At 44.3% G+C, this 26,445-nt stretch overlaps 1 protein-coding gene across 5 annotated transcripts in view; it reads left to right on the top strand.

Moving 5' to 3' along the window:
• Nucleotides 1-26,445, top strand: part of MLKL (mixed lineage kinase domain like pseudokinase) — a 642,399-nt gene that overhangs the window by 421,207 nt on the left and 194,747 nt on the right. For all 5 annotated transcript variants that reach the window (XM_085639671.1, XM_085639670.1, XM_085639672.1 and 2 more), the window contains 2 exons: nucleotides 8,403-8,500; nucleotides 21,936-22,071. In XM_085639671.1, the coding sequence (XP_085495797.1) occupies nucleotides 8,403-8,500; nucleotides 21,936-22,071 (234 nt within the window). The remainder of the gene's footprint in view (nucleotides 1-8,402; nucleotides 8,501-21,935; nucleotides 22,072-26,445) is intronic.

Below are 26,445 nucleotides of genomic sequence, written 5' to 3'. Positions count from 1 at the left end.
ACTCCAGTGAGCGCAACAGTAGGGAAAGAGTTAGATAGCGGAGGGGTAAAAATTACTATTCCCACCCCAGTGAGTGCAACAGTAGGGAAAATGTTGGATAGCGGAGGGGTACAAATTACTATTCCCACTGTAGTGGGTGTAACAGTAGGGAAAGTGTTGGTTTGCAGAAGGGTAAAAATTTATATTCCCATTGGAGTTAGTTCAAAATTAAAAACAAACAAAATATCAACTAAAACACCAAAGATTTTAAAAAATAAATAAAGTAAACCTATAAAAATATTTTACAGAATTACAAAACAACATATTATAATGTTAAAAAAGCTAACAAATACCTAGAAATATTTTTTTTAATGATTTTTTTTTACAAACAAATAACTATTTTTATTAGAAATCATTTACAATCAAAAACATAAATTTTTACATAAATGTAATCTTTCATTTCCTACCCTATAACACCACACAAATCACAACACAGATCTAAATTTAAAAAAAATGTACCTCCATAATTATTAATTAAAGAAATATAATTAATTAAAAAACAAACTAAAACAGATAAAAATTAATTTACTCCCCAAACGTTACCACTTTAAAACCGAAACCCACACACAAAATAGAAATAAGTAATTGCCATAAATATTTATGAATTGATGAATTAATATTCATGAGCAACTAATTACTAATTAATTAAACATAAATAACATTCCACCCTCTACTCCAATAAACACCACAACGCACACATGAAAATCATTACACTATTTCCATAACTAATTTAACATTAATAAATGAATATCAATTAACTAATTATTAGTAATTAACAACTAATTAATAAATAATTCATAATAAATTTACCACAATTAACACTATAAAGTGTACATTAAATAAATATGAATACATTTATTATAATTAAATTACTTCCCACCCTATTCCCCTATAAACCCACAACCCGCTCCTAAAGAAATGACGCAATTAACATAATTACCAATTAATTAATAATGAACCAATTAATAATTAATAATATATTAATCCCCTCAATTAACACTATAAGATCTACATTTTATAAATACTAATAAATTAAAAATAATTTATGTATTATAATTATATTACTTCCCACCCTATTCCCCTATAAACCCACAACCTGCTACAGAACTAAATACACAAAATCTAATTGAAATAAAATTGATAACTACTAAAAATGTAACACATCTTAAAAAAACAACAGCAATATTTATACAAAAACATACTTTTAAAATACATACTAAAATACATTAACACTAATTAAAACATTGATATTTTAAAACAACTGTATTTTTGCAAACAATATTAATGACTGATATTTTCAAAAACAATATTTCTTACCTCCAAGTCGATATTCTTGACGTCAATATTTCTGCATTACGATATTTCCAACGTGATATTTGTGTATGTCGACATTTAAAACTCGATATTCTGTCTGTGCACCATTTTAGGGATAAGCCAATGCTGTCATCTTTTAAGGAGTGAGCACATGCCCTTAAGCACTGGTTGGCAGTGGTAAAGTGCACAGGTAAGCCTCACATGCCCTCAATGGACATATTTCCCTGTTTCCTAATCTCTTTAACCTTACCTACATCCCTTTCCCCTTCTGGTCTATCTTGCTTTTGTCGTCCTTGATGCTGAAGCACTCCCCGTTCAACCTCACATCTGCTGTGTCCATGCAGGGGCGGCTCTAGGCTCATGGTGGCCCTGTGCAGGGAGCGTAGGTAGGGGGCCCCGGAAGAGGGGGTCCGGGCGGGGCGGAGCTCAGGAAGGTGTTTTAATAAAACGTCCACTGGCCTTTAATGAAATATGTGGCAAAATACTAATTATGAGAAAAACACTGTAACTGCAGCATCGCATCATTCCAGTGGTCCTGGGTGAGTGTGCAGCAGTGGAGAAGGAAGCGGGAAGAAGAAGAAGAAAAAGGAAAGGGAAGCAACAGAAAACGTGGCATGTGAGAGGAAGGAGGGAAGATGGAGTGCTGAATAATCGTCGCTTGTATTGTATCACTAACCTGTGGTACTCCTATGGCTTTCAAACCCGTTCCTTCTCCCAGCCTTGCCTCTCTCCAAAAAACATACAAGCTTCCTCTGTGGGACCACCTCTCCCATGTCAGTGCTGTAAGTGGGATGGAAAAGATGGTGGGGGTGGGGTCTCCAAAAGTGGCATTGCCATTTAGGCGTAACTAGGAAACCTTTGCAAAACGCATGGACTATGCAAATATGGGTGGGGCCTAAATGTGAACTGAACGCTGCATGCCACCTAACAAGTATTCCGGCGCCTTTATGTGCGTTTTCTGGTAGTGCTTCTAAAAACATCATACATCAGCTAACACAAACACCTAAAACAGGCCAGACCCATTAGCTGTACCAATGCTTGTTAGCACTGATTTTTATCCAATGTACATGAAGGGGTAACTCACTTTCTTCCTGTCACATCACTTCCTGCTGCAGGCTCCATCTCTGTTATTCACTTACACCCTTTGCTGCATTCATATTTCTGAAGTCTCCCCATCTACATATTTCAAGTCATCTGCACCACTCTCTTTCACTCTCTCCTACACCTACTTTCTTTCATATCCTCCACGTCAACATCCCCTCTCACACACCCTGCATTTTCGTTTTCATTGGCACTGTCCCTATTTTGACAGCTGAATACTCCCATGCACTTTCCCATAGAATCGCTGTTCTCTGCGTCCAGCAGAGAGGCCAAGGATTGGATGAGCATTTAGTAAGAACACCTTGATACGAGACCCTGTCAGAATGCCGAACTGCTTTCAGCCTCAGCTGCAGTTCTCAATCATGCCCAGTCATGAACGATCACCCACACCCTGAACTCATTCAGACATCTTGAGGTGACTGGGCTTGCAGTGCGGTTATGCAAGATTCGTACATAGCATGAAAAACAACATCACTGAAACCCATCTGAGATATGAAAATATTCTTAGGAAATAGAGGTGCACACATAGTCCACCATTGCATAAAGCAAACAAACTTTAACAGGGGCTGAGTCACTGACTGGGATCAGCTTAGAGGTTCTTGCACACATTGTCCATGGTCCATGGCTCATATTTCTTTGCTCCCACCAGTTCTGAAAAGTCGTGTATGAACGTCTGTGGAGCACACCACAACTTAAAGTCCAGAGTGGGGTATTGGTAATCCAAATGTCTTCCATGCGAAGTATATGTGCCTCTTTTTATTCAAAGTTTGTTTATCCAATCAAAATCAGTGTCCATGGTTAGTATAGCATTTATACACAGTAGAATCATGTTAAAACAGACCCAGCAATAGAATACTGTAAATGGGTTCAGTTGAATCCTTGTTATTGACTGATTAGCACTTCTAAGATCTGTTGCGCATTCACTCAGTCTTCTTGAACAAATTATACAGCCGGCACGTAATTTATTTAATCAACTTTTTAAGGCATATTTTCCCTCCCTAATCGTGGAGAGAAAATGAACGGGAGTGAAATGATCAGTTGCAGGTAGCTTGCACCCTGAGTAGGGTGGATCTGTTTAAATTGCTGTAAATTGTAAATTGTATTCCGAATTGGTGAGAATAAGAGTTGCCCACACAAGATATGGTGCGGACTTACGGTATCAAACCCCAAACCTCACAGTTTCCCAACTGAGGTGGCGATTCCGATCCGGTAAAAAAATTTCCCGTACGAATTGTATCTGTATTTTTTTACGTACGAATCGTACAAGTCCCGTACAAACGGGCAAGTACGATTCGTACATGGAAAATACATACGAATGACATCGGGAAAAGTCCACGATACGTCCCCGGACAGTTTTACATATGATTTGTAAAACTGAAGTCCGAGCGCACAAGTACGATCCGTACCGTCCGTCCGAATATACAAACGCAGGTAATACGCTCCGTCCGAATATACAACCGCATGTAATACGTCCCGTTTGGAGCAAACTGTGTACCACCCCTACCCCGGGCACACCTGGGTGAGGGGTACGAGTCGTACGGCCCCCCCCAGACTCCCACCCCTCCCGTGTACATCCGCACCGTACCCCAGCATCCCCCCATGTCCGCGCCGTACCCCCACCCCCGTACGTACGGTGCGTACCCCCGTATGTACGGTGCGTACCCCCGTATGTACGGTGCATACCACCACCCCCCATATGTACAGTGCATACCCCCACCCCCGTATGTACGGTGCGTACCCCCCGTATGTACGGTGCGTACCACCACCCTCCGTATGTATGGTGTGTACCCCCGTATGTACGGTGCGTACCACCACCCCCGTATGTACGGTGCGTACCCCCCGTATGTACAGTGCGTACCACCACCCCCCGTTTGTATGGTGCGTACCCCCCGTATGTACGGTGCATACCCCCAGCGCTACGCGCTGGGGGTATGCACCGTACATACGGGGGGTCCGCACCGTACATACGGGGGGGTGGTGGTACGCACCGTACATACGGGGGGGTATGCACCGTACATACGGGGGTGGTGGTACGCACCGTACATACGGGGGGTACGCACCGTACATACGGGGGGTGGGGGTACGGCGCGGACATGGGGGGGTGCTGGGGTACGGCGCGGACATGGGGGGGGCAGGGGTACGGTGCGGACATGGGGGGGGGTGCTGGGGTACGGTGCGGACGTGTAGGGATGGGGGTACAGTGCGTACCGGGCCCCCTTTTCGCCGTGCATCGTGGCGTACTTAGCTTTTCCGGCACTTTTTGGGTCCCGTAAAAATATTGCCGTGCGAAGTGCTGTGGGTACGAATCGTACTTGCTGGTCCGTAGAACGCTGCCTGACTCCGTCCGGACGTCGCGTATGCACCGTCCAGATTCAGATTTGTATGTATTTTTTTGCCGGTCGGTGTTTTTTACGACTCGTACGGAAATGGTATTTCTGTGAGAATCGTACTTGCGAGTTTGTAAGGTGTGTTTCCCGGGTACGAGTCGGACGGAAAAACCGCTCCGTACGACCATTCGTACCCGGGTTTTACCGGATCGGAATCGGCACCTGAGTTGTGAAAGATGCTGAAAAATCCAAAAAAGCATAGTTAAAAAGATAGTTGCGATCACTCTCAAGCAAACCCCACTGGGTCACCAGGGTCTTGGGCAGGCTGGACACCATTAGCACCAAGTCGAGCTAAATCCCCCAGAAGGTCAGTGTCATGGCTGAGCCCTCCGTTTGCTTCTCTGCCAGCGGTATCCTCAACTCTCTGACCACATGCTACATCACTGCCATTAACCTGACACTCCAGCCCTCCACCACAATAAGGATATAATTCAGGTAATAGGCAACCTGCTTACAGCCCACTACTGACTTCACCACTCACTCCAAGAACGTGCTAAAACATTCAAATGCTGTACACGCTGCCAAGCACCACATTGCCATAACCGGTCTGCGTAGTATTGTCCTTTAAACTTCACCCTGACAAGGGGGAAAGTGCACCATTAAGAGGCAAAAAGCCAAATGGGTGTCAGTCTTCCCCATATCTGCTCCCCTGCCACAACTCCAGGGACACAAAATTCTCCAGCCCGTACTTGAGCTGCAGTCTTCTAGGTCAGTGTAGTCGTTCAGTGACCCTTCCTGGGCCAGGACACATGAATTAACCTGAATTCCTCAGCTGTTTTTGGCACTATTCCTAGTGGAGAAAAGATTAGATTTGATAGGGGCGTTGGAGTGGGCCTACCATTCTGCCTGCTGAAATGGGTGTACTCTTACAAAACATGGAAGAGATTGGCAATGAAATAGGTGAAAATTGAAAATCTCATCATACGGACGGACTATATGCCCACAAGCCTAAACAACTGACAAACCTCTGCCACACTATCAAATTATCAAAAACCTGTGTGTCTTTCCCTACTTAACAAATGACCTCTGTTTACTTCCTACCCCACCCTTAAAGATGTAGTCTATCACATTTTCTCTGTTGAACAAGATTGAGTCGATCCACTCATAAACTTAAGGATCATTCTGCTCCGGACCCCCTATCGACTAATCACCCAACATCCCACCGGTGAATGAATACAGGTTGTCAGGAGTCCAAGCCTGCAATTCCGAATAGTCATACAAGCAAGAGCTAACCCCACAGCTCTCACTCTGTGTAGTTCTCAGTTCCCCACTTTTATGCTTATTCTGCTGATTGGAAGCTTTCGGCTAGAATGGTGAGTGCAGACTGCAGTTGGAGAAAGAAAAGAAAAGGTAAAGAAACAGCCACAAATGACCTGGGCACACAAAAGTCTGGAAAGCAAAGATTTAACCACATTTCTTTTAATCCTGAAATATGATGGAAGCAGCGATTTTAATCTGGTCAAAATGAGCGTTCCAAGGGCAGGCTTAATTTACGGGCGATCAAAGGACAGGCAGCGGTGAATGGCCTAAGCTGCCTTTCCCACCTGATGAGCCAAACAGAACCATGGGCCAACCCATTCGGTGCTACCATTTTGTATTTGAGGAGTTTTCTCCCTTACAACTGTGACCTCCAGTCCCGGATTTGTACTCATACCTCTTATGGGGTGAAGCGAGCAAAGGCAAGCCCTGGTAGCTTAGGCTTGCAACCGCCCAAAGGACTAAAGTAGCGCCATCGCTTACATCGCAGGGTCGTGCTGTGAAGACTCCTTGGGTTTGGCATTGAGCACCACTGCTATGCTCCCTAAGATGGACCCATTTGTACTAAACTGCCTCCAGATCACCCTGTTACTCCGCCTGCAACACAAAATAAGCAATTAACAACATTCAGCATAAGAAGCAAAATACCGCCGCCGGCACGCTGGGTATGGGATAGGGTGGGTGACAGCGTGTCCAGTGGGGGAACAAAGAGCCTGGCACCCGGGTTGGGCAGGTTTAAAGTACCTGGCCCCAGCCTCCTAGGTGCAGGAAAAGTGCCAGAATGCGGCACTAAGGGGCTGCCCTCTTAGGAGGGCGCCCTGCGTGTGCTGCGGGCAGCCGCATAGCACCGATATTGGCAACCATCCCCCCATACATGGTAAATAGCTGCTTTGCACTCAAGAAATTAAATAAATCAGCCAGTACATGGTTTGGTGGAAAACAGTTTCCTGCAGGTTTATTTCATAAGCGAACTATGCCAATGTGGTGCCTTAACTTATGGGCGATCCAAGGGCAGGCAGTGGTGAGTGACCTAAGCTGCCCACCCGCCTGATGAGCCAAACTGCACTGTGGGCCAACCCATTCGATGCTACCATTTTTTATTTGGGGAGTTTTCTCCCTTAAAACCATGACCACCAGTCCGGGATTAGTACTCACACCATTTTAGGGGTGGAGCGGACAAAGGCAAGCCCTGGATGCTCAGGCTTGCAATCACCTGAAGGACTTATGGGGCACAGTCGCTTACATCGCAGGGTCCTGCCGTTAAGAATCCTGGGGTTTGGCATTGAGCACCTCTGCTGTGCCTTCTCGGATGGTACTCCTATGTACCAACCTGCCTCCGGATCACCCTGTAAGTCTGCAGCCAACAGATGAAGAAGTCACCATACCGCCTCTGCAGCGAGGAGTCCCTTCTTGAGCGCAGGAAATCCATTTATTTACCTGCTCTCATGTGTGCTCCTGTAGTATTGGCACAGCATATAAGAGCCAGACATATTTATGATTTATAAACATATCAAGACCATCTACTTACATTTGTATAAAACAAAAAGTTAAAATGTTAAGATTGTCTCTAGGAGACAGAAAAACACGAGGTGCAGCTGAGATGGCACCTGTATTTGTACCAAAAACTTAGTGAGCGCAAGGCCAAGTTAAAACCAGGAAAGGTTCTGGCAAAAATGTTCAAATTAGCGCCACGCTGCAAAAAAAAGTGATTAAGCTGGGGGCCAAGAGGATATATCTGAGTCATGGCAGAGCTCCTGCTCTGTCCAGTGGGTAGATGCAAGAGGATGGCCCTGAGGCGCTAGGGGTCAAAATGTAATGCTATGTGGTTGTAAAAAGTGGATTTCTGTTTCTAGGGATGTCATGCGGTTCAGTGTTTGGAGGGCTGTGCAAAGATAGCAACTGGCAATGAGGGTTTGGCTTGTTAGTGGATGAAATACTCATTCTTATCCTGCTCGTGAGCATGTCCCACCAGCGAAATGGGCAGCAAGTTCTCATCTGCATTAGTCATACACAGTTATCTCAAAATTATGGTGTGTATTGAGTTGAAGACTAACAGTCCTCTCCAGAGAGAAAGATGATGTACATTTTGCTTGTTGGACACTAAAAAAACAGAAGTTGATTGCAGGGGGTAAAAGAATATACACCTTTCTAGGACTGGCTTCCGCGAGGAGCTAGGCCAGGTAACATGTTTGAGTTTACAGTCTACTGCGCCTCCTGGTCCATGGCATTGCCTTTTAACAAAATGCAGTTTTGGTTTGGTTCCATTGATGAATGTGCTCATGGCCTGTGCTCTGTTTTTTGCAGCATAGTGCGGAAAGAGTTTGAAAAAGAGGCCCAGACAATGAAGAACTTCAGGTGTCCCCACATTCTATGCATGTATGGAATATGTATCGACATGGAAGGTACGTGTCAACTCTGCTAATTCCGCCTCTGCTGCACTTTCAGCTGCTGCAAAGATGCTTCTGTTCTTTGCTGTCCGGTACTAACCTCTGGTGACCTTAGAAGTACAAGGGCGCAAACCCCATGCTGTTAAACCTCCAAGCGGTGAAGGAGGCATCCAGTGGTGCTGTAGAGCACCCAGCGAGTCACACCATGGTTAGGGATTGGTCGTCTACTTAGCATACTTCCACTCTTTTTTGTGCTGTATGCACTTGACCAGTACGGATTGGTATCAATTTATTTTCCTCTGAAAGGTGTTGCCAGCTTTAAAGACTAACTTTCTTAGAATTTATTTATTTTTATTTTACTTGTAAGCAGAGTTTTCATGTCTGGGATTTTCTAACCGCTCCCAGAACATTCTCTGCCCCAGCACAGGTGTTGCCACTGTGTTGGTAAAAAGAAGGGCTGATATAATGTTCCCATTGTGATGGGCATCAGTGAACTGGATCCTGTTAATGGGACATATATGTCTTAGTGATCCCCCCTCCCCCTCCCCCCCCCTCCCTGCGCCTCGAGACCCTCACTGGTGAGTAGCGCGCTTAAAACCCCCTAATTGATTGATTGATTGATTGATCTAGTGACAGATACTCCTGGGGACTTAGTGGTGAAGATCTGTGATCTGATCCTGTTCATTGAATATACAGGTCTCCCTGGGGACCTGGTTATGGGTGTTAGTGATTTGAATCCTGTTCATGACATTTACATGTCTTAGTGATCTAGTGGCAGGCACCCCTGTGGACCTAGTGGCGGGGATCTGTGATCTGACCATGTTCATGTAATATACAGGCCTGAATGCTAGAGTGACAGGTATCCCTATGGACCTAGCGGTGGGGATCTGTGACTCAATACTGTGAATGGAATATACATGTCTCAATGATATAGGGTCAGATGCCCATAGGGACCTAGTGTTTGTGTGGATGCATTTCACATAAATGTGAACCACTTCAACATGTCATTTTTAGTTCCCAACTCCTAGAACAATTAGTATTAGAGGTAGGAGTGGACAGTCACCCTCCGCCCTCATCGTTCATATTAAATTAAGTAATACCCAATGTCCCTATATGTACTGCAAATACAATATTCAATCTTTATTTCATTTAACTGTATTTGTTCACAATTCTGTTTTGAAGTGGCAAGTTTCATCTGCTGAAAGCTCTTTACATTATCCATCCCCCCACACGCCCCCCCCCCCCCCCCCCCCCCCAGCACTTCTCTGCTGCACATGGTGTTTGGGAAGAAGGAAATTTCCTTCTCGGAACCATTATCATAAAGGTCAATTTGCTTTTACTACAGCAGATATCTCACCTTTAAAAAGCACGAGCCTAGGCACTGCATGCGCTGCTCTGCAAGGCATGCTGTGTTCGGTATGTGGGCTTTAATTCCACTCCTTGTTGGCGATTCGTTCAAATGTGTGTTGTTCGTAAAAGCTTGCTTTTGATTGGTTTATGGCCTTTATTTGTCCCACATTTTCAGGTCTCACTTCTCCCCTGGAGTATTGGCCTATTACATGTATCCTTTCTTTAAAAGGTTTTTACCTTTGTGTTTGTGCACTACTTTAATTTTGTGTAGGCTGCAGCATTTTGTAAAGAATGTTCCTTTTTGGTTTCTTTAGTTACATAACCCTATGCGGGATGTGTGCAATGTATTGTACGCTAATGCCACTGTTTTTACTAAACTATAGTGTAGCACGCACTTTTTGGAGATAAAATCCTTTTCCCTTTTTATTGAAAACAACTTTCACGCGCTAATTCAAAGCCGATCAGCCGATGACAAACATTATTTGTTAACTCTTTGTTTTGTAAACGGCTCCACTTAATTTCGTTTCAGACTCCATTTTTGTTCACGTAATATTCCTTTATTATTGGTTTTGTTTAATGTGTATGCAATACCCTTATTTCAGATGTAAGATTTTACTTAGTTTTATTAGGAGTGTCATGAATTTATATTTTTTGCTTTCTGTGTGTGCAGGATTGACGAACTATGCAAAGGACCATGAATAAGCACCATTGTATAATCCTTCGGTATAATAATGTCACAAAAACATTGGGATATTCACCTATTGGGGTAGGGAATAGTCCCCTACATGGATCGGGACATCCCAAGTCCTCTAGACAGTGCTGCTAGCTGCTCCTCTGGTCCTAGTGGTAATTCCTCATTCTACGTCATCTAGACAGTGCTGCGAGCTGCTACTCTGGTCCCAGTGGTAATTCCCTATTCTTAGTCCTCTAGGCAGTGCCGCAGGTGGGTCTCTGTTCCCAGTTGTAGTTCCTCGCTCATAGTCCTCTAGTGCTGCTAGCTGGTTTTCTGGTATGAGTGGTAATTCCTCATTCTAAGTCCTCTAGGCAGTGCTGCTAGCTGCTTTTCCGGTCCCAGTGGTACTTCCCCATTCTTAGTTCTGTAGGCAGGCGCTGCAGTTGTCTCTGTTCCCAGTTGTTATTCCTCATTCATAGTCCTCTAGACAGTGCTTCAGCTGATTCTCTGGTCCCAGTGGTAATTCCCAATTCTGAGTCCTCTAGATTGTGCTGCTATCTCTGGTTGCGCCGGTAATTCCTCATTCTAAGTCCTCTAGGCAGTGCTGCTAGCTGCTTCTCTAGTCCCAGTAGTATTTCTTCATTCTAAGTCCTCTAGAAAGTTCTGCTAGTTGATTCTATGGTCCAAATGGTAATTCCTCATTCTAAGTCCTCTAGACAGTGCTGCTACGTGCTTCTCTGGTCTAATCGATAATTCCTCATTCTAAGTCCTCAAGGCAGCTCTACAACTGCTTCTCAGGTCCCATCGGCAATTCCCACATTTTAAGACCTATAGGCAGTGCTACAGCTGGTTCTTTGGTCCTGTCTGGAATTTCTCATTCTAAGTCCTCTAGGCAGGGCTGCAGCTGCATCTCTCTTCCCAGTGGTAATTGCTCATTCTTAGTCCTCTAGGCTCCTCTAGTAAAAAACAATATAATTTACTGCGCCAATAGCTCTAAAGTTCACAAATGCGAGACCGATTGCATTACAAACACTTGTGTTTTCATGGTACACCTGCCTTCTGTGTCTGTCTCCTTTTGCACTAATGTTTCCATTGTTAAAGGTTTGGCTACAGAGTATCAGAATATAAAGGCTTCATTTATTCTGTCATACTTTAGCCCATAAAAGTGGCATTTCCTCCTTGGACTGATTTCCCAAGTGCATTTAAAATATCATAAATACAATTTGGGAAGTGTTTAAATGGAAAATGTGAAAACGCCACGCATGTTCTCATAATTTGCCTGATTTAGACTATGGAGCTAATTCGGAGTTAGGCAAAGAGGGTACTCCTTTGCATCTGTGACGGAGTACCCTCTCCGCCAAACTGAAGGCCCAGTTGTATGATTTACAGGCAGGCAGACCTGAAGTATGTCAGCAATGGAAAGTACTCCGTCTCCATTGCTGATATACTCCTTTGACGATTCCAAAGAGTGTTGGCCAACGGAGGTTTGCCCATTCGACTGACAATTCTGATTTTCACAGTCTGCTACTGCTGGGTAAAACCTAGCAGTAAGGGGCAGCGAAAACTGCAAGATGAGCCCCTCACCATGTAAGACAACTCCCATGGTGTGAGGATCATTAGTTTTTGTAGTTTCAAAATTTTGTTTTTGAAAATCTTTCCGTTGTGATCATTATGACATCTGGTTGAGACTACAGGAGCGGTGGCAGGTACTTGGGCTGGAAGCGAGAGGCCAAGTGACAAAAGTGAGGAGCCCTTGCAAAAAGAGCAATGTTGATAATGGAGTGGGCCAGTAAGCCAGTGGGTAGAAGATGAAGGGCGGCACGAAGTTTGGCGAAGGGTCAAGCAAAGTGTGCAAGCACCCTGGTGGAGTAACGAGTGGGGCTACCGCTGCTAGAGTGGAGATAGCGGTGTGTGGCAAAAGTGGCCACTCTAGGGTGTGGTGCAGTTTGCTGCCCCCACTACTCCCTGTGTGCTACTAATGCAATCCTCTGGCCACTGGGGTTTAGCTGCCTTCCATCTGTGGCCTGTAGAAATGGGGGAACTGCCAAAACCAGTTCAAAAGGCGAAAAACCTGGGGGTGCTAATTTATAACAAACTCACCTTAGACCAATGTTATTGGGTCCACCTCCCATTTTCGGATCAAGAAATTGAAGAAGAATTTACCTTATATTCCCGTCGAGTCCAAAAGGATGGCAGTGACCGCACTTGTGCAGTCAAAGTTAGACTACTGCAACAGAGTCTACCTGAATATGCAGAAACAATACCTTAAAAAGCTTCAGATGATACAAAACGCAGCCGCAAGACTACTACTGAATTTCCCTAAATACGAGTCAGTAGCTAAGGAAATTCGTAGACTCCACTGGCTTCTGGTGGCGCATTGTATTAAGTTCAAGGCGCTATGCTTAGCATACAAGGCCCTGAACAACACCAGACCAATGTTTCTCAAAAATCTCTTTTCTTGGTACCACCCTGCTAGGCAGTTAAGTTCTACAGGCGCCAGACTTATGATGGTTCCAAGGATCCAGTATAACGCTACACGTTTTTACAGTGTATTGTGTGCATGGCGAAAGGATCGGACTCAGAGCACCCGCACACTACACTGGAGTGACGTTATGTTAAGTGAGGACTGGAGACTCAGATAAACCATGTGATCGCATCAACTAACACCAAGAACATTCTAATGTGGATATGATCCAATATCTCATGGCACAGTAGGAAATATACAAACAGGCTTTGCGGATAACCCAATTATAAAGTGGGGATTGACAAATAGACCAATCTTGTGAACTATACTCATTTGGATTGAGATGGTGCAGTGGTACTTCACTGACATCAGTGCTAAATAGAGATTTATGCAACTCGCCTAGAAGAGAGGCCAAATACAATACTGACGTATCTCAGTTCTAGTGATCTGCCGAACAGCGGTTCCTTTATGATATTCTCTCTGATGTTGTTATTAGACCCCAACCGCTCGCCCAAAATTTGCAAACCTTGATGGTCCTGAAGAAGGTGGTCTTAATTTGGCTAATACCACTGGAACATGCGTCAACCTGTCTTTGTGTGCACCCAACCCACAACACGGTCACGGAGACTTAACCCCTTCAGTGCCACGCCATTTCCCCCTCCTGTGCCGGGCGTTGCACTAGTGGGTGGGGTTCATGACGAGATAGTCTCGTCATGGGCACAGCGCAACCGTGCTCCATGACGAGACTATCTCGTCATGGGCACTGAAGAGGTTAAACATCTCTGTCCCTTGTATGACCATCATGTTTATGTGTTCTTGGGTGGGTTGATAGTGTGGATGGTACGAGCGAGTATGAGTGTGGACGCTAGAGGTCAGTACGAGTGTGTGGTGGATCTATAGGGGTTTGATATAGAAAATATAATTTGTGTGCAAAAATTTTGATGAATTGTACAACACATTTGAAAGAAAGAAAAATGGGAAAACGTATTAATATAATGTATGGTTTTTAACTTTCTTGATACAAACCAGGAAAATAAATCATGCTAAAAAATAAATAATTTTTTTTTGATAAAGTAGCAATTGTTGCATGCATCATGTCTCAGATTGAATGTCAGTAACCCATTGGAGCTTATTTTGCCCTATAGGAAAGAAATATAGGTCAGGTGAGAGGTTTTTGATAGTTGGTTTGGCGTTAGTTGTGCCCCTCCTTTTCTCCCAGAACTAAAATTAAATAATCGGAGGGGGTTCCCTTTTTTAGACAGGTTCCAAGGATCCGAACCTCATTCTGGGGAGGCCGAAGCATCTCGTACAGCACAGCAAAACTATGGAATACGCTTCCAAATGATATCAAAAACGCTAGCTCACTTACCTCCTTTAGAAAGGGTCTCAAAACATGACTGTTTCAGAATTGGATGCCTCTCCCTGGGCTTTCAACAGTCTTAGCACCAAGACACCTCCGGGTATTCGTGCTCTTAATACATTTTATCAACATTAACACCTTGTATTAATCTGACAAACAGCCCAGTGACACCTTAGCAGCATTTACATTTTACTGTGAAGTCTGGAGGAAAATAATGACCCAAAAAGATGCATTCTGGCCATCTGCTCCAGGGAAGGGCTTGTGCGAAAACTAAATCTAATTCATTGTGGAACAAAGATTCTTCTACTACGATGCTGAAAGGGAAGAGCCAGATATTTATCTTCTGGGAAAAGAAAAAGCCACCACAGGAGGAGTCAAATTTGATTGTGGAGCCAAGTGAGGGTCAATTGAAAATGTGCAACCTGAATGTCCAGACATGCCTGGCTTTTAGGTTATAGGTTGTGAATGTTGCAGCCGGATAGTGTGATCTCAAGTTTGAGCCCTAGTGGGACCTCCTTGCAGAAGTACGACACAAAGCCTCATGGTGGTACTTTGAGTTCACTCCATATACTTTCCCTTCCCCTTCTCTCCTCAGAGACCCCTCTGCCAATTCTGGAGGTGGTAAATATCCTTCATACAAAATTTACCAAGAAGATCCTCCTCTTCAACAAATAGTGGTAAAGGCCTGGGACGATGATTACAGTTTGTCAGATCTGGATTTAGATGTATGTAAGAGGTATGGTTTACAAGATAAAGTTGAGATTTTACAGCCCTTGGGGGTCCTCTCCTCTGATTCCTCCAACGGGGTGGCATCTTTTTAGTAGTACTCCATCAAATGATCCTTCCCTGCTATCTCACCTTGATGTAAGTAGTATACAGCCTTGCCACCAAAGATGTAAATTTGTCAGTGTCCTTATTGTGTTTGGAAAGACTTTTATCCTCAATATTACAGCTGCTAGAAAATTCGTAAGAGGATCAGATTGTATTGTGGTATAGTGACGGCAATATTAAAGGAACTTATGAGCAGCAAGAAGGATAAGGATATAGGTCTTGGAGAGCCAAATTAAACAGAAGGGGTTGCGGTGCCTGTTAGAAAGAGCTCCCTTAAAGATGTCACTCGTCAAATTGACTTTGGCTCCCAGGCAGGAAAACCACAATGTAATAAGCTCCTGAAAAATTCCACCCTACTGAAAGACCTGTTGACTCAATAAGATTTATTTTTTATACCATTCCAAACGCGAAGAGCTCAGAGGGCAATCCCCATGCTGTTATTCAGGATCTGTTTCCAACCTGTAAATCCCGGTCCAAGCTGGAGTTAAGTGCTGGTGAAACAAGCACATCCCAGGCTATGTCCAGGGAGAGGGAAAACATTTGTAGAGGAAAGAAGCAAACTCACCGCAGATTCTCGAAAAAAGGCAGAAGGAGAATACTCTTTAGAGTGATTGTGGTTTCCCCACAAAGCATAGAGGACTCAACACAAATTCCCCAATTGGTCCAGCAAGTGATGGATCTTGTCTATGGCCCTGCTAATGATTTGGATGAGAGGATTGAAGTGGTATCAGTAGTAGATTATGCAGTTCAGTGTTCTTGTTTACCATCTTCACTAAATCCAATAGCTGCTCCATTTATCGACAATGGCGTAAATACTGGTCTTCCAGAGACAGAAGAGACACATTCTATATGGAGTAATATGGATGCTTGTATGTTGGCTTTTATTCCCCTTTTTGATGTAGATTTAATTTTAAATATGTCCTCACTGCTTGAATGTCTTTCGACACTGAGAACTTGAAGTTAATTCAGTGTAGTGGTATTAACTTGGGGCCTTATTTATGAGGCCCTTAAAATGTGACGCAGCGGCGTAAAAAATGTACCACACTGTGCCATATTTAAAACGTCACAAATCTAGGCAGATGCACTATTTTGTTTACTTTGTAAACTCCTGCGCTACATTATAACTGCGACAGGAATAATGTATGCAGGATGGGCATTCTGGTGCAGAAAAGGCTCGTAGAAGGGTCACAGTGAAATCTATGAGATTTCACTGCAACACTTCTACATCCTCACTGCGTCAAATCCTTATGCCTGCTTGAAGCAGGCAGAAGGGGTGACGCAGGCCTTTTCACATGGGGCTTGCCCCATCTGAAATGACACATTGCTGGAGTTGCGTCGGTTTCCAGACACACGCCAGAAATGCGCCATTTTTGCACCGACAGATACCTCTGGATTTCTGACGTATCTGTCAATCCTTTTGACATTGAATACCGTACAGTAAATACAGAGCATCCATGGTGTCACAAGGAGGGCGCAATGAAAAGTGTTACATCGCTGTTTTACCGTAGCCATGCAAAACATTTCATAAATGAGGACCTTGGTTTCCCTGTTACCCTTGGGATCTGGCTTTAAATCAAGGGTGATCTTTTATTCTAAATTTATGGTAAACATGATACTAAAAAGTTCTGAGTGTTTGCAATGTAGGGGGATTTCTGTAATCCCAAAAATAGAAGGGGATGGTAGGCAAGTTGTTGGCCTGATCCCTAATTAGATTAATGTTGTGAGCAATGGGCAGTCGCCCCCCCATCTTTGGCCCCTAATGGAGGGTCCCTGACTGATTATAAGAGAATAAAAATCCAATTAGGTAAATATGGCAGAAAAGTGTTCATTAGGGAATCCCCCGCCCTTACTGCCCAAGCAGTGAATGAAGATGAGCTCTTTAAATGGAAATGGTTAGCTATATGCATTATCTAGTGGCTCACAGGGTGGCATTCCGCAACGACCTTTCCTGGAATGCAGCAGGAATAAAGAATAACAGGGAGAAACAGAAGTTTGGGAGTTTACTTCTAGCAGATGTGATTTGTCTCCAGGAGAGCAGGTATTTGAAGATTACCTCATGCTAGACTATAAAACTACACCATCAAGGATGGGAAATGCTAAGGAGGGGGCATGTTTATTGTCCAACAGACTTGAGTGGAGGTATGAATAGCACAAAGACCCAAGTAATTTGTTCATAGCAATAACATTGTTTAACTCTGGAAGAAAATAAGGGATACCCCGTATTGTTGGTAAATGCTTATATACCTCCATAGCCCACGCTAGATGCGCTTTTATGCAAGGTTTTTGCCTATATCAAAACAGCCTCTGATAAGGACCATCCTCTGCACATAATTTTGGTAGGGGACTTGAATTGCAAAATATCCAACTTTGCACTAGAACAATTACGTGATGTTGAACAGAAGTCTTGCAAATTCACCGGCTCTCTTTCCTTCGGAGATGAGAATTATTAAGAGAGGGAAAGCAATATTTACTCAGCATAAAAAGGCTGACTGCATCATAGCTAATGGGAGTTTACCTTCAGATTTGCCAGCAGCTTATACTCATAAAGCTCCGGGGGGGGGGGGGGGGGGGGGGGGACCAATTCTGGATTATGTGGTGGTGGGATGCACCTCGTTCTTTCTGTTGGGTGATTTAAAGGTGGTAGATCTCTTACTTAGTGACCATAGCCTGTTAATTATTTCCCTGAGTTTTCATACGTCGCCTATTAGCTCATGGATGTTTGATGGACCCTCTTCCGGGTTTGAGAAAAAACACAGGAGAACACACTGGGAAAATAGGATGCTCACAGGCATGAGAATCAATTTAGAGTCTACCCTTAATACTCTTGATTTGTTGGTTGGGAAATTAAATAGAATGTTTTAATATATTTATGAATGAGTTAGTAAAAGATGTTAATCGAAAGAACCAAACGGGTAGGCCTAAGTTGATTCACCGACCCCTGCTCATATTAAATAGGGAAATAAACACCCTAGTTAGGCTACAATATTTGGATTATGATCCCGAAAAGAAAACTAGGGTCTTGTTATGAAAAAGGAGAAGGAATCGACTGAAGGTCCGTTTGAAGAGAGAGGAGTGGGATAGGCTGTGGATTAAGTTCAGGAAGCAGCAGTAAAAGGCCAGACTAGGTCCTTCTGGGCACTAGACGCTGACGGTTGTGAAGCAAGAGCTAGATCTTTTCCCTCGGCTATAGAGAAGCTGAGATGGGTTAGTTTCATTAGGGGTCAATATGCGGTAAAACGACGGACAGTTGAAAAGACCTGCTGCAAACGGGGATACCCACCTATATGATGCCCTCTCTGAAAAAGAGATTGAGCTCGCAATACGAGGAATACGTACTAAGGCCGAGATGGTGCCAGGCGAAATTCCAGTTTCAGTAATCAAACAAAATGCACCTATCTGGAGTAAAATTCTTTGCTAGGTTTTTAAAAGTTGTTATGAAACCAAAAAAATCCCTCCCTCATGAATGAGAAGTGTTATAGTCCCTCTTTTCAGGAAGGATGACCCTAATCTGTAAACAAATTATCGTCAGATCACCCCCATTGTTGCCGTGGGTAAAGTCTTCGCCTAAATGTTTATTATTTCAGATTAATGAGTGGGTGGCAGAAAATAAAATAATTCCTATGGAGCAAATCGGGTTTAAGAGTAAGCTTAGAATGATTGACAATATATTTTCCCTTCAGGTGATGAATAAAACGTATGTTTTAACATGAGGAGGAGTGATATCTAAGCGAAAAAGCCCATATTGAAAATATGACCGAAGCCCAATCGCACGCTAAATGTTTGGGTGCTTTTAATAGAGCTACTGGGAGAAGACATTTGTCGCTTATATTAGAGGTTTACCGAGTCAAAATCTTGACTTCTTTATTGTATGGATTAAAATTGAATGATGCTTCTGAATGGGGCTTTTTAAATATGATGGAAAGCCGAGTTCTTAGCAGCGTAGCTACAGTAAATACAGCTCTACCTGTGGCGGCCTTAAGGCTAGAATTTGGTCTGAAAAGCGCCCTAGCTCAGGGTTTGGCATGCGTGATGCGTTGGGTTGTGTGTTTAGCGAAGAGTGATGATGGCTGGTTAAGATCCTGTATAAAGAAAGACATTTTGGGTGGCCTAAAAGAGAACACTTTAATCCATAGAAATGTTGTTGCTGCAGTAGACATGTTACAACTGATTCTTCTTTGGTTCTTACTCTGACGACGCAGCAACTAAAAATTAGCTTAAAGAAAACAACTTGGTCTTTCAGCCTGCGCCTGTACAGGGATGCCTGTACTAGGAAAAGGGGTTGCCAAAATGTAATAGACTCCTGGGGGCAGATTTACGTTTCCTGGCGCATCCCTGCAAATCAGCAGGGATGCGCCAAGAAACGTGCGACACGCAATGCCATCGTTGCGCCACCACGGATGCGCCACATTTACAATGCGGCACGCCATGGCACAAGGATAGGCAGATGCGTGTCGCTTCAAGCAGGCACAAGGTTTTGACGCAGTGGGGTCAGAATAGTGACTGAGTGAAATCTTGTAGATTTCACTCAGGCACTTTTCCGAGGCGTTCCTGCGCTGGAACGCCTACCCTGCTCCGCTGCGCCCACATGAAACCTAACGCAGGTTTCATGTGGCGCAGGGCTTTACAACGTGACGCATCTCCCAAGATGCGTCACGTTGTAAATCCCCCGCAGCATGGCGCTAGCTTTACGCCGCCGCTGCATCACAGAAGTGACGCAACCGCTGCGCAAATGTGGCGCACGGGGCTTGTAAATCTGCCCCCTGGATGGTAAATAAAGCGCAGCCTTATATTTATTGGAATTTGCCTCATGGATTGAGACATTTTTGGATTCTTCCGAGGCAGGGTATGCTCCTTCTAAATTCCCTCTTGGTGAAATGGTATGGCTCCTTGGAGGTTTGTAATTTATGTCAAAATGGCCTCAAGATTTAAATCATGTCCTTTTTGTCTGCCTTCTCATTTATTATGTCGACGGTTTTGGCTGAGGCCAATTTGTACGCAATTGTCTATTTCCTCAGCCTCAAGTTGTCTCAGTCTTTAAATGCCCCACCAAATTAAATGATCTGTTACAGAGTCTTTAACTTTTTTGGGTGTTTTTTTAAATTGTATTAACAATATTCTGGTTTCAATGAAACTGATGATAAAAGTGAGACCTAAGCCGAAACCCTGCTCTTTCCATTTGTTTTGCACTGCTCCTTTGTTGTAGCTAATGGTTGTTGTAGCTAATGGACTTGTACAATTTGCAGTAGAGGCGCTAAAGTCACCTTTGTCCTTTTAGATGGAAGATTTTTGTCATGTGCTATGAAATTTTTTAAGATGTGTTTTAAATTTTCGATTCTTTTAATGTGACCTCAGAGTTTCATGCTGTGGTGGGTTTTAATAAATTTTAGGGTACAAATTTGCACATATACATATTTTATTCATATTTCTGTGAATGTATGTATTTGGATAACGTTTTATGTGGATCTTTTCGGAGTTAAGCAACATAAAATAAACTTGAAACTTGATTTAAATACCTATAAATGAACTGTACAGATAATTCAAAATACATCAGCAGTCGGGAAAGTGCAAATGAAACTCTTCTTTAATAATCCTGAAGTGTGAGCGAAGCAAACATTTTAATAGCATCGAAACAAATCAAGATACTTCAATTGGTGATGCGCAAATGACAAATGTTCACTGAAACCTGAGCGTTTGTGCGCTATATAATTTTATCAGTGAAACTGTATGTCTTTGCAAAATTAGTGGCTATTTCAATGGAGAATGCACTGTCTGTAAATGACAGTGTGCTACCACACCATGCTTTAGTAATATTTTTTGCAAAAATGTGCCCCAAAAGCCACTACCAGGTACATGCTACTCCCATGCTGAATGGGCACTGCTCATTTGCTACACTTGTTCATTGTGTGACACTTAGATTTTTCACAACCTCTTTGAGCTGAGTGGTGTGACCGCACCCCCATTCTGAAAGCTGTTCCAGCACCAATGTCTGTCCTACCTGCTACCAGTGACTAAAGGGGGCAGCTGCACCTGTCCAGTGGATCTTGATGAAGCACTTGAAAGAAAAGGCTTTTCTGTCACCAGTACCGGTCTCCAGTGAGGATTAATGTTGCTATGCAGTGGCCTAACTGCGTGGGCCGCAAGGAGGTTCCTGGTGCCCCTCCCATATTAAGCAGGAGGAGTCATGGGTAGCACCTTAATGCAGGACGTGCCTTCGCCCCAGCTCACACTCTCCATGACTGAGACTCCTCAGACAAACTAGTTTCAACCAGCTGCATATTCTACTGTAACTTCACTGGGGGTGTGTGGCTTGGTCACGTGATCAGTATTTGTACAATGAGACACCATACTTAAGTCTTTCTTCCTCAAATGAATAGGAAACTATTCAAGGCACATACCAGCTGTCCCTTAAACCAAACAATATATGAATAGGCTGTTTGTAGTAGGTTTAGATCAACATTGGGTTATTGTGTTCCAGACTCCTGTTCCATTGCCTCTGGTTACAAAGTCCTTTGAGGGAACTGCTGTTTTTGTTTGCACGGGTCTGTAGCAAAATGTCTGCCTGCTTCTTGAGAGAATGTATGGTGGTATTGAAGGGCGCAGAGATGGAGAACATGGCTGCTTGTTTCAGACAGTCAAGGCTGGCTAAACGTACTCCTAGAGACCTTTGTTTGGGTCATTACTTGGTTAGAGAGCTCCAGGCCTCAAGGACACGTTAGGAGGGACTGTGGTGAGGGGTGTAGGCTCACGGCACGTCTTCTTTGTCTCCTGCCAGGTGTGCGACCTGTGTTCTCCATTGTCATGGAGTACTGCGAGAAGGGGACTCTGCGCAGTGTGCTGGAGAAGGAGGCGGAGCTGCCCTGGGATACTCGGACGCGCATGGCTCTGGATGCTGCCCGCGCCCTCTACAGGTAGGACCCCTTGACGCCTTTACATGCCTCAGACACGCGGTCATTCTGCAGAAGAGATTAGGGGAGTGGCAAGCAGAGGTAGCTGGTTAAAGACTAGAATGGCCCTGCCGTTGACACGATTTACAATATCTCATTTCAGACCCAGTTGGCCCCCTTTCTACCTAACCTAAGATCGGAACAACCTTAGGCAAGCAAAATACTTTCTCAAGCTAGCGTACATAGGTATAAACAGAGTCACCAGCATTTTACCAAGAGCAAAATAGTCTCCAGGGTAGATGTGGCTTCTCAGCTTTAGCTGATGACCTTAGAACTGGGGAACCCGGATCAAGTCCTGGCGTCATCTCAACAGCCAGTGATTCTGGGCAAATCTTGCCTACAATTTGTTTTTTTAACCGTGTGTAATGAATTCTGGTGCTCAAATATAGCGCTCTGTTGCCTTTGGGCGGGGTTTATGCTCTATAAAAACATGCTCTATAAAAACAATGGCTAGGATTTTAAGCATACAAACAGTTACACATGATGTCTACCATTAAATCTTGAGTGGTATTAATCCCATGCATTGCACTACACTACAAAATGCTCCTTGCAAAGCAGATTTGCAAGTCTTTTTGTGGTCTTAGCAGCTCATGTAATGAATCCATAAAACACTAGAATAAGAATAACTATAAAGAGGTAAGAGAGTGGGCTTTGTGTCATCCCCTTCAGCCACTTGCTCTCATGAATTTTTTGTGGTGTGCTTTTGTTTCATGGACTGTTCACTAAGCCCATATTATTATGAGAAAAGTAACTTTGACCCATTACTGTTCCCATAAGGGTTTTGTGATGTGCTTCAAGAAGTAGTTTTAAACATCTTTCTCACTCCACTTCCCCCCCCCCCCTTTTTGTCTGTGACCGCTTGCCTAGTCGCCCTCAACCCCAGTCCACTACCTCGTTCCATCATCCCTCGGTCGCTGTCATCACTTTCAGATGTTTCATATCGCCCTCTCCCCACCTGCCCTGACTTGCCTACCTTGCCTGGACCTACACAATGATGGGCACTCTGCTTTCACACCCTGTACAATAAACCTTCCAGAAACAGCTAAAGAGCTGTTCTAGAATAGAGGTATTCTTTTATTACCAACAAGTGACTGATACTACACACCAATATTAATGTGGCTTCTAGAACAGATTGGAGACTATTAGAACATACTAGAGATGCTATCAGAGCCTTGATAATGTCTATCCCCATCATAATCCAGCGCTACCATATTTATTCTGGATATAGAAGACAAACAAAAACTTTAGACTTGAGAAAATGAATATGCAAATGTATGTTGAAGTCATGTCCTCTCTGTCACCTGCCCTACTGATTGCAAGAGCACAGTTACATGTTTTGCCATTTGTTCCTTCCCTATTCAACAAAACGAGGCATTCAAGGGGATTTGCTCTGTTCAAACGTCTCTTGTATCTTGAGATAGACTCAAGATACAAGAGACGTTTTTACAGAGCAAATGTGATAAATGTCTGTGGGACCTCTAATAAGTGCCTAAGGTGGTGCAGCCTGGCCCCCAGTGAAGGGCTTGTTTATCTGACTTAAGAGCTCTCCAGTATCTTTGTACAGTACAATAGCATGGTTACATTAAGGGCCTGCATCCGATGCATGTGACCATTTTTTATTTTATTATTTGTTATATGTTATTTATAAGTTTTCATAATATAACCATCAAAGATAACAGTACATCATGGTCACATTTATACAGAATACATAGCAGCAAGTTGATAGAGCATTACAGAGGTTCAAGGTAGTATTGGAACAGAGATTCACCTGTAAGCAGACAGAATATTAATTATCTACATATTGAATGTCATCAGTCAGTAGTGTTGGTCAGCATATATGCAGTAAGTGGGTCCCAAACGTCACGTGGTCTTGAAGCACGTGCCAGCTCTTCTGCATAGCAGGTAAGTTGATCTCGACTGTAGGCTACATCTCGTAACCAGTGTACCAGCTTAGGCGCAGGCCTACCATCCCAATTGAGTGAGACCCTACGTTTTGCCAGCTGTAGTGCTATTGCCACAAATTTCCGATTGGTAGACTTCAACCTCAATACATTTCCCAGTAAACAGACTTACACATCACATTCTATCGACTCACCCATCATTTTTGTTAACGTCATCGTGACTTTCCCCCAGAAATCTGCCACTTTTGGACATGTCCACGCCAAATGTAGAAAATCTGCATTATCAGCCCCACACCTCCTACAGCAGTGCGAGTCTCTCAAACCGTACTTTTAGAGTTCTGACGCATGTGACCTTTAGTAGCAGTACAAGGTACTGCAGCCTACTGCATAAAAGACTTGTATGATTCAAGCAACCTCTAGAAATGGCATAATTTACTGCAGCCTGCTACAAAAACTGAACCCATCACTGGGCCTCACCTGGCGCCCGCACTGACTCTGCCTCCAGCTCTTTGATCCACACCGGTTCCCGGAACGGCCTCACCAATGCCAACACCATGCTCGGTGCCCATGGAGCTGCAGCCTTTGCATGTCCCGCCGGAACCGTTTAACATCCTGGTTCATCAAGACACACCCCATACTTTACAAACTTTATTTGGTAAGGATTCTGATAACAATTGGGATGAAGGAGATGAGCTTGGGCAACCCTACAATGGGAACAATTGGTATGAGGACCTCCAGAATGCAAGTGGCCTTGACATCTCTCCTGACAAAGTCTTGGTCTCTACTCCAGGCCCTGCCACTGAAGAAAGCACCTCCTGTGTAACGGCTGTGCAGCCTGTGGCTGTGGTTCTCCAGCTCTAACTCCCCATCAGGGAGGTCAAAATTAACATCCTGACCAAAATTCTGCAGCTAGGGCAGACCACCCTTGAGCTCCGTTTGCCTTTTAACAAGGCCTTCTCTGACATTCTCTTAGGGTCCTTGGCCAAACCCTGCTCTGGCCCTTTGGTGAATCTCCAGATTGAGCAGCACCATCATCTGGCTCCTGGCGGTCCTAACTTCTTAACTCAACACAATTTGCCTGAGAGCTTGGTGGTGCAAGCCTCCACCAGCAAAACAGACCCAAATGCCTTCCCAAATACTCCTCCAGACAGAGTCGAAAAGAATTGAAACCTTTTTGAAGAGGGTATTTTCTTCCACAAGCGCATCCATGCACTGAGTCATTGCCACCTTCCCCTTCAGCTGTTACTCCCACACTATCTGGGACACTGGCTCAGATCCTCCCCAGCATCCCTGATGACCTGCGTCCTGTCCTGACCAGCCATACAGAATGACTGTAACGCAGCTAAATTCACTGTCCCTTGCGATCTAGACACCACAGATTCCATAGGTCGGTTTATTGCTTCCATTGTGTAGCCATCTGTCGCCATACATAGATGAGATCCGGAGGTTTCTACAGTGATTTTCAGTTATCCCTCATGGACATGCCCTTCGAACGCTTTCTCGCCCTAAGTGCGCCTCGTATGCCCAGACGTGGGTCCTGGGCTCACTGTGCCACTGGAATCAAGCTATCCTGCCTGAAGAGGGTTGACACCCCAAAACTGGTTCTAGGATGCTTGTTTCCGGTCCAGGGAGGACCTGGCTTGGCAGTTCGGGCTGGACTCTTCCCATGAGGCACAGGGTTAAGACTGATTTGCGTATGGCCAGGTCTAAACTAGGGTGGCATGGTGAGCAAAAGAATGATGGATTTAACCCAGATCTCTTGACTGGGGGTGAATGTTTTGATTTGTTCTGCATTCCGTCCATCAATTGTGTGTCCTTTGCTTCGAACGCACCAGGCTTTTTGGGGACAAAGTGGATTCAGCTCTGTAAGACCTTTAAAGCTAGCAGGGACACAGCATGCTCCTTGGGCTTGTCTGCTCCACCACACACCACATTAACCTGCTCAATCTTTCCATGGTTTTGGTTGGGGCATCGTGCACAGACAACCCTTCAGCCTCAGCAGGGTTCCTCACCCTTTTCTGAACTCATGGCACCAACCGATCTCACTGTTAGGGACAGTGCCTCATTAAGTCCTATTTTAGACTGGTGCCCTCTGAGAGCTTCCTCCGGAAAGAGAAATTCAAAATGTTCACCCTGACCCAGGAATTTCTGCCCTCGACCCTGGAGGCTGGATGGTGGCACTGGACCTGGAGGATGCCCATTTCCATATACCTGTCTGCCGACCCAGCATCGCTACCTACAGTTTGTGGTGGGACAGGAGCATTTTCAGTTTGCTGTGCTCTCTTTTGGTCTCACCAGTGTCCTCGGGTGTTCATCGGTTTCGCCCTAAGTCGGCAGGGTATTCCCAGACGTGGGCCCCTCGCTCACTTTGCCACCGGATTCAAGCTAGCCTGGTTGATATGGGGTGTTACCCCGAAACCGGTCCCAGGATGCTTGT

This window comes from Triturus cristatus, chromosome 12, assembly GCF_964204655.1.
Source record: "Triturus cristatus chromosome 12, aTriCri1.1, whole genome shotgun sequence".
In the NCBI taxonomy this organism is placed as follows: domain Eukaryota; kingdom Metazoa; phylum Chordata; class Amphibia; order Caudata; family Salamandridae; genus Triturus; species Triturus cristatus.
The sequence above is the reverse complement of the archived record's forward strand: the minus strand, read 5'-3'. Positions and strand labels throughout refer to the sequence as shown.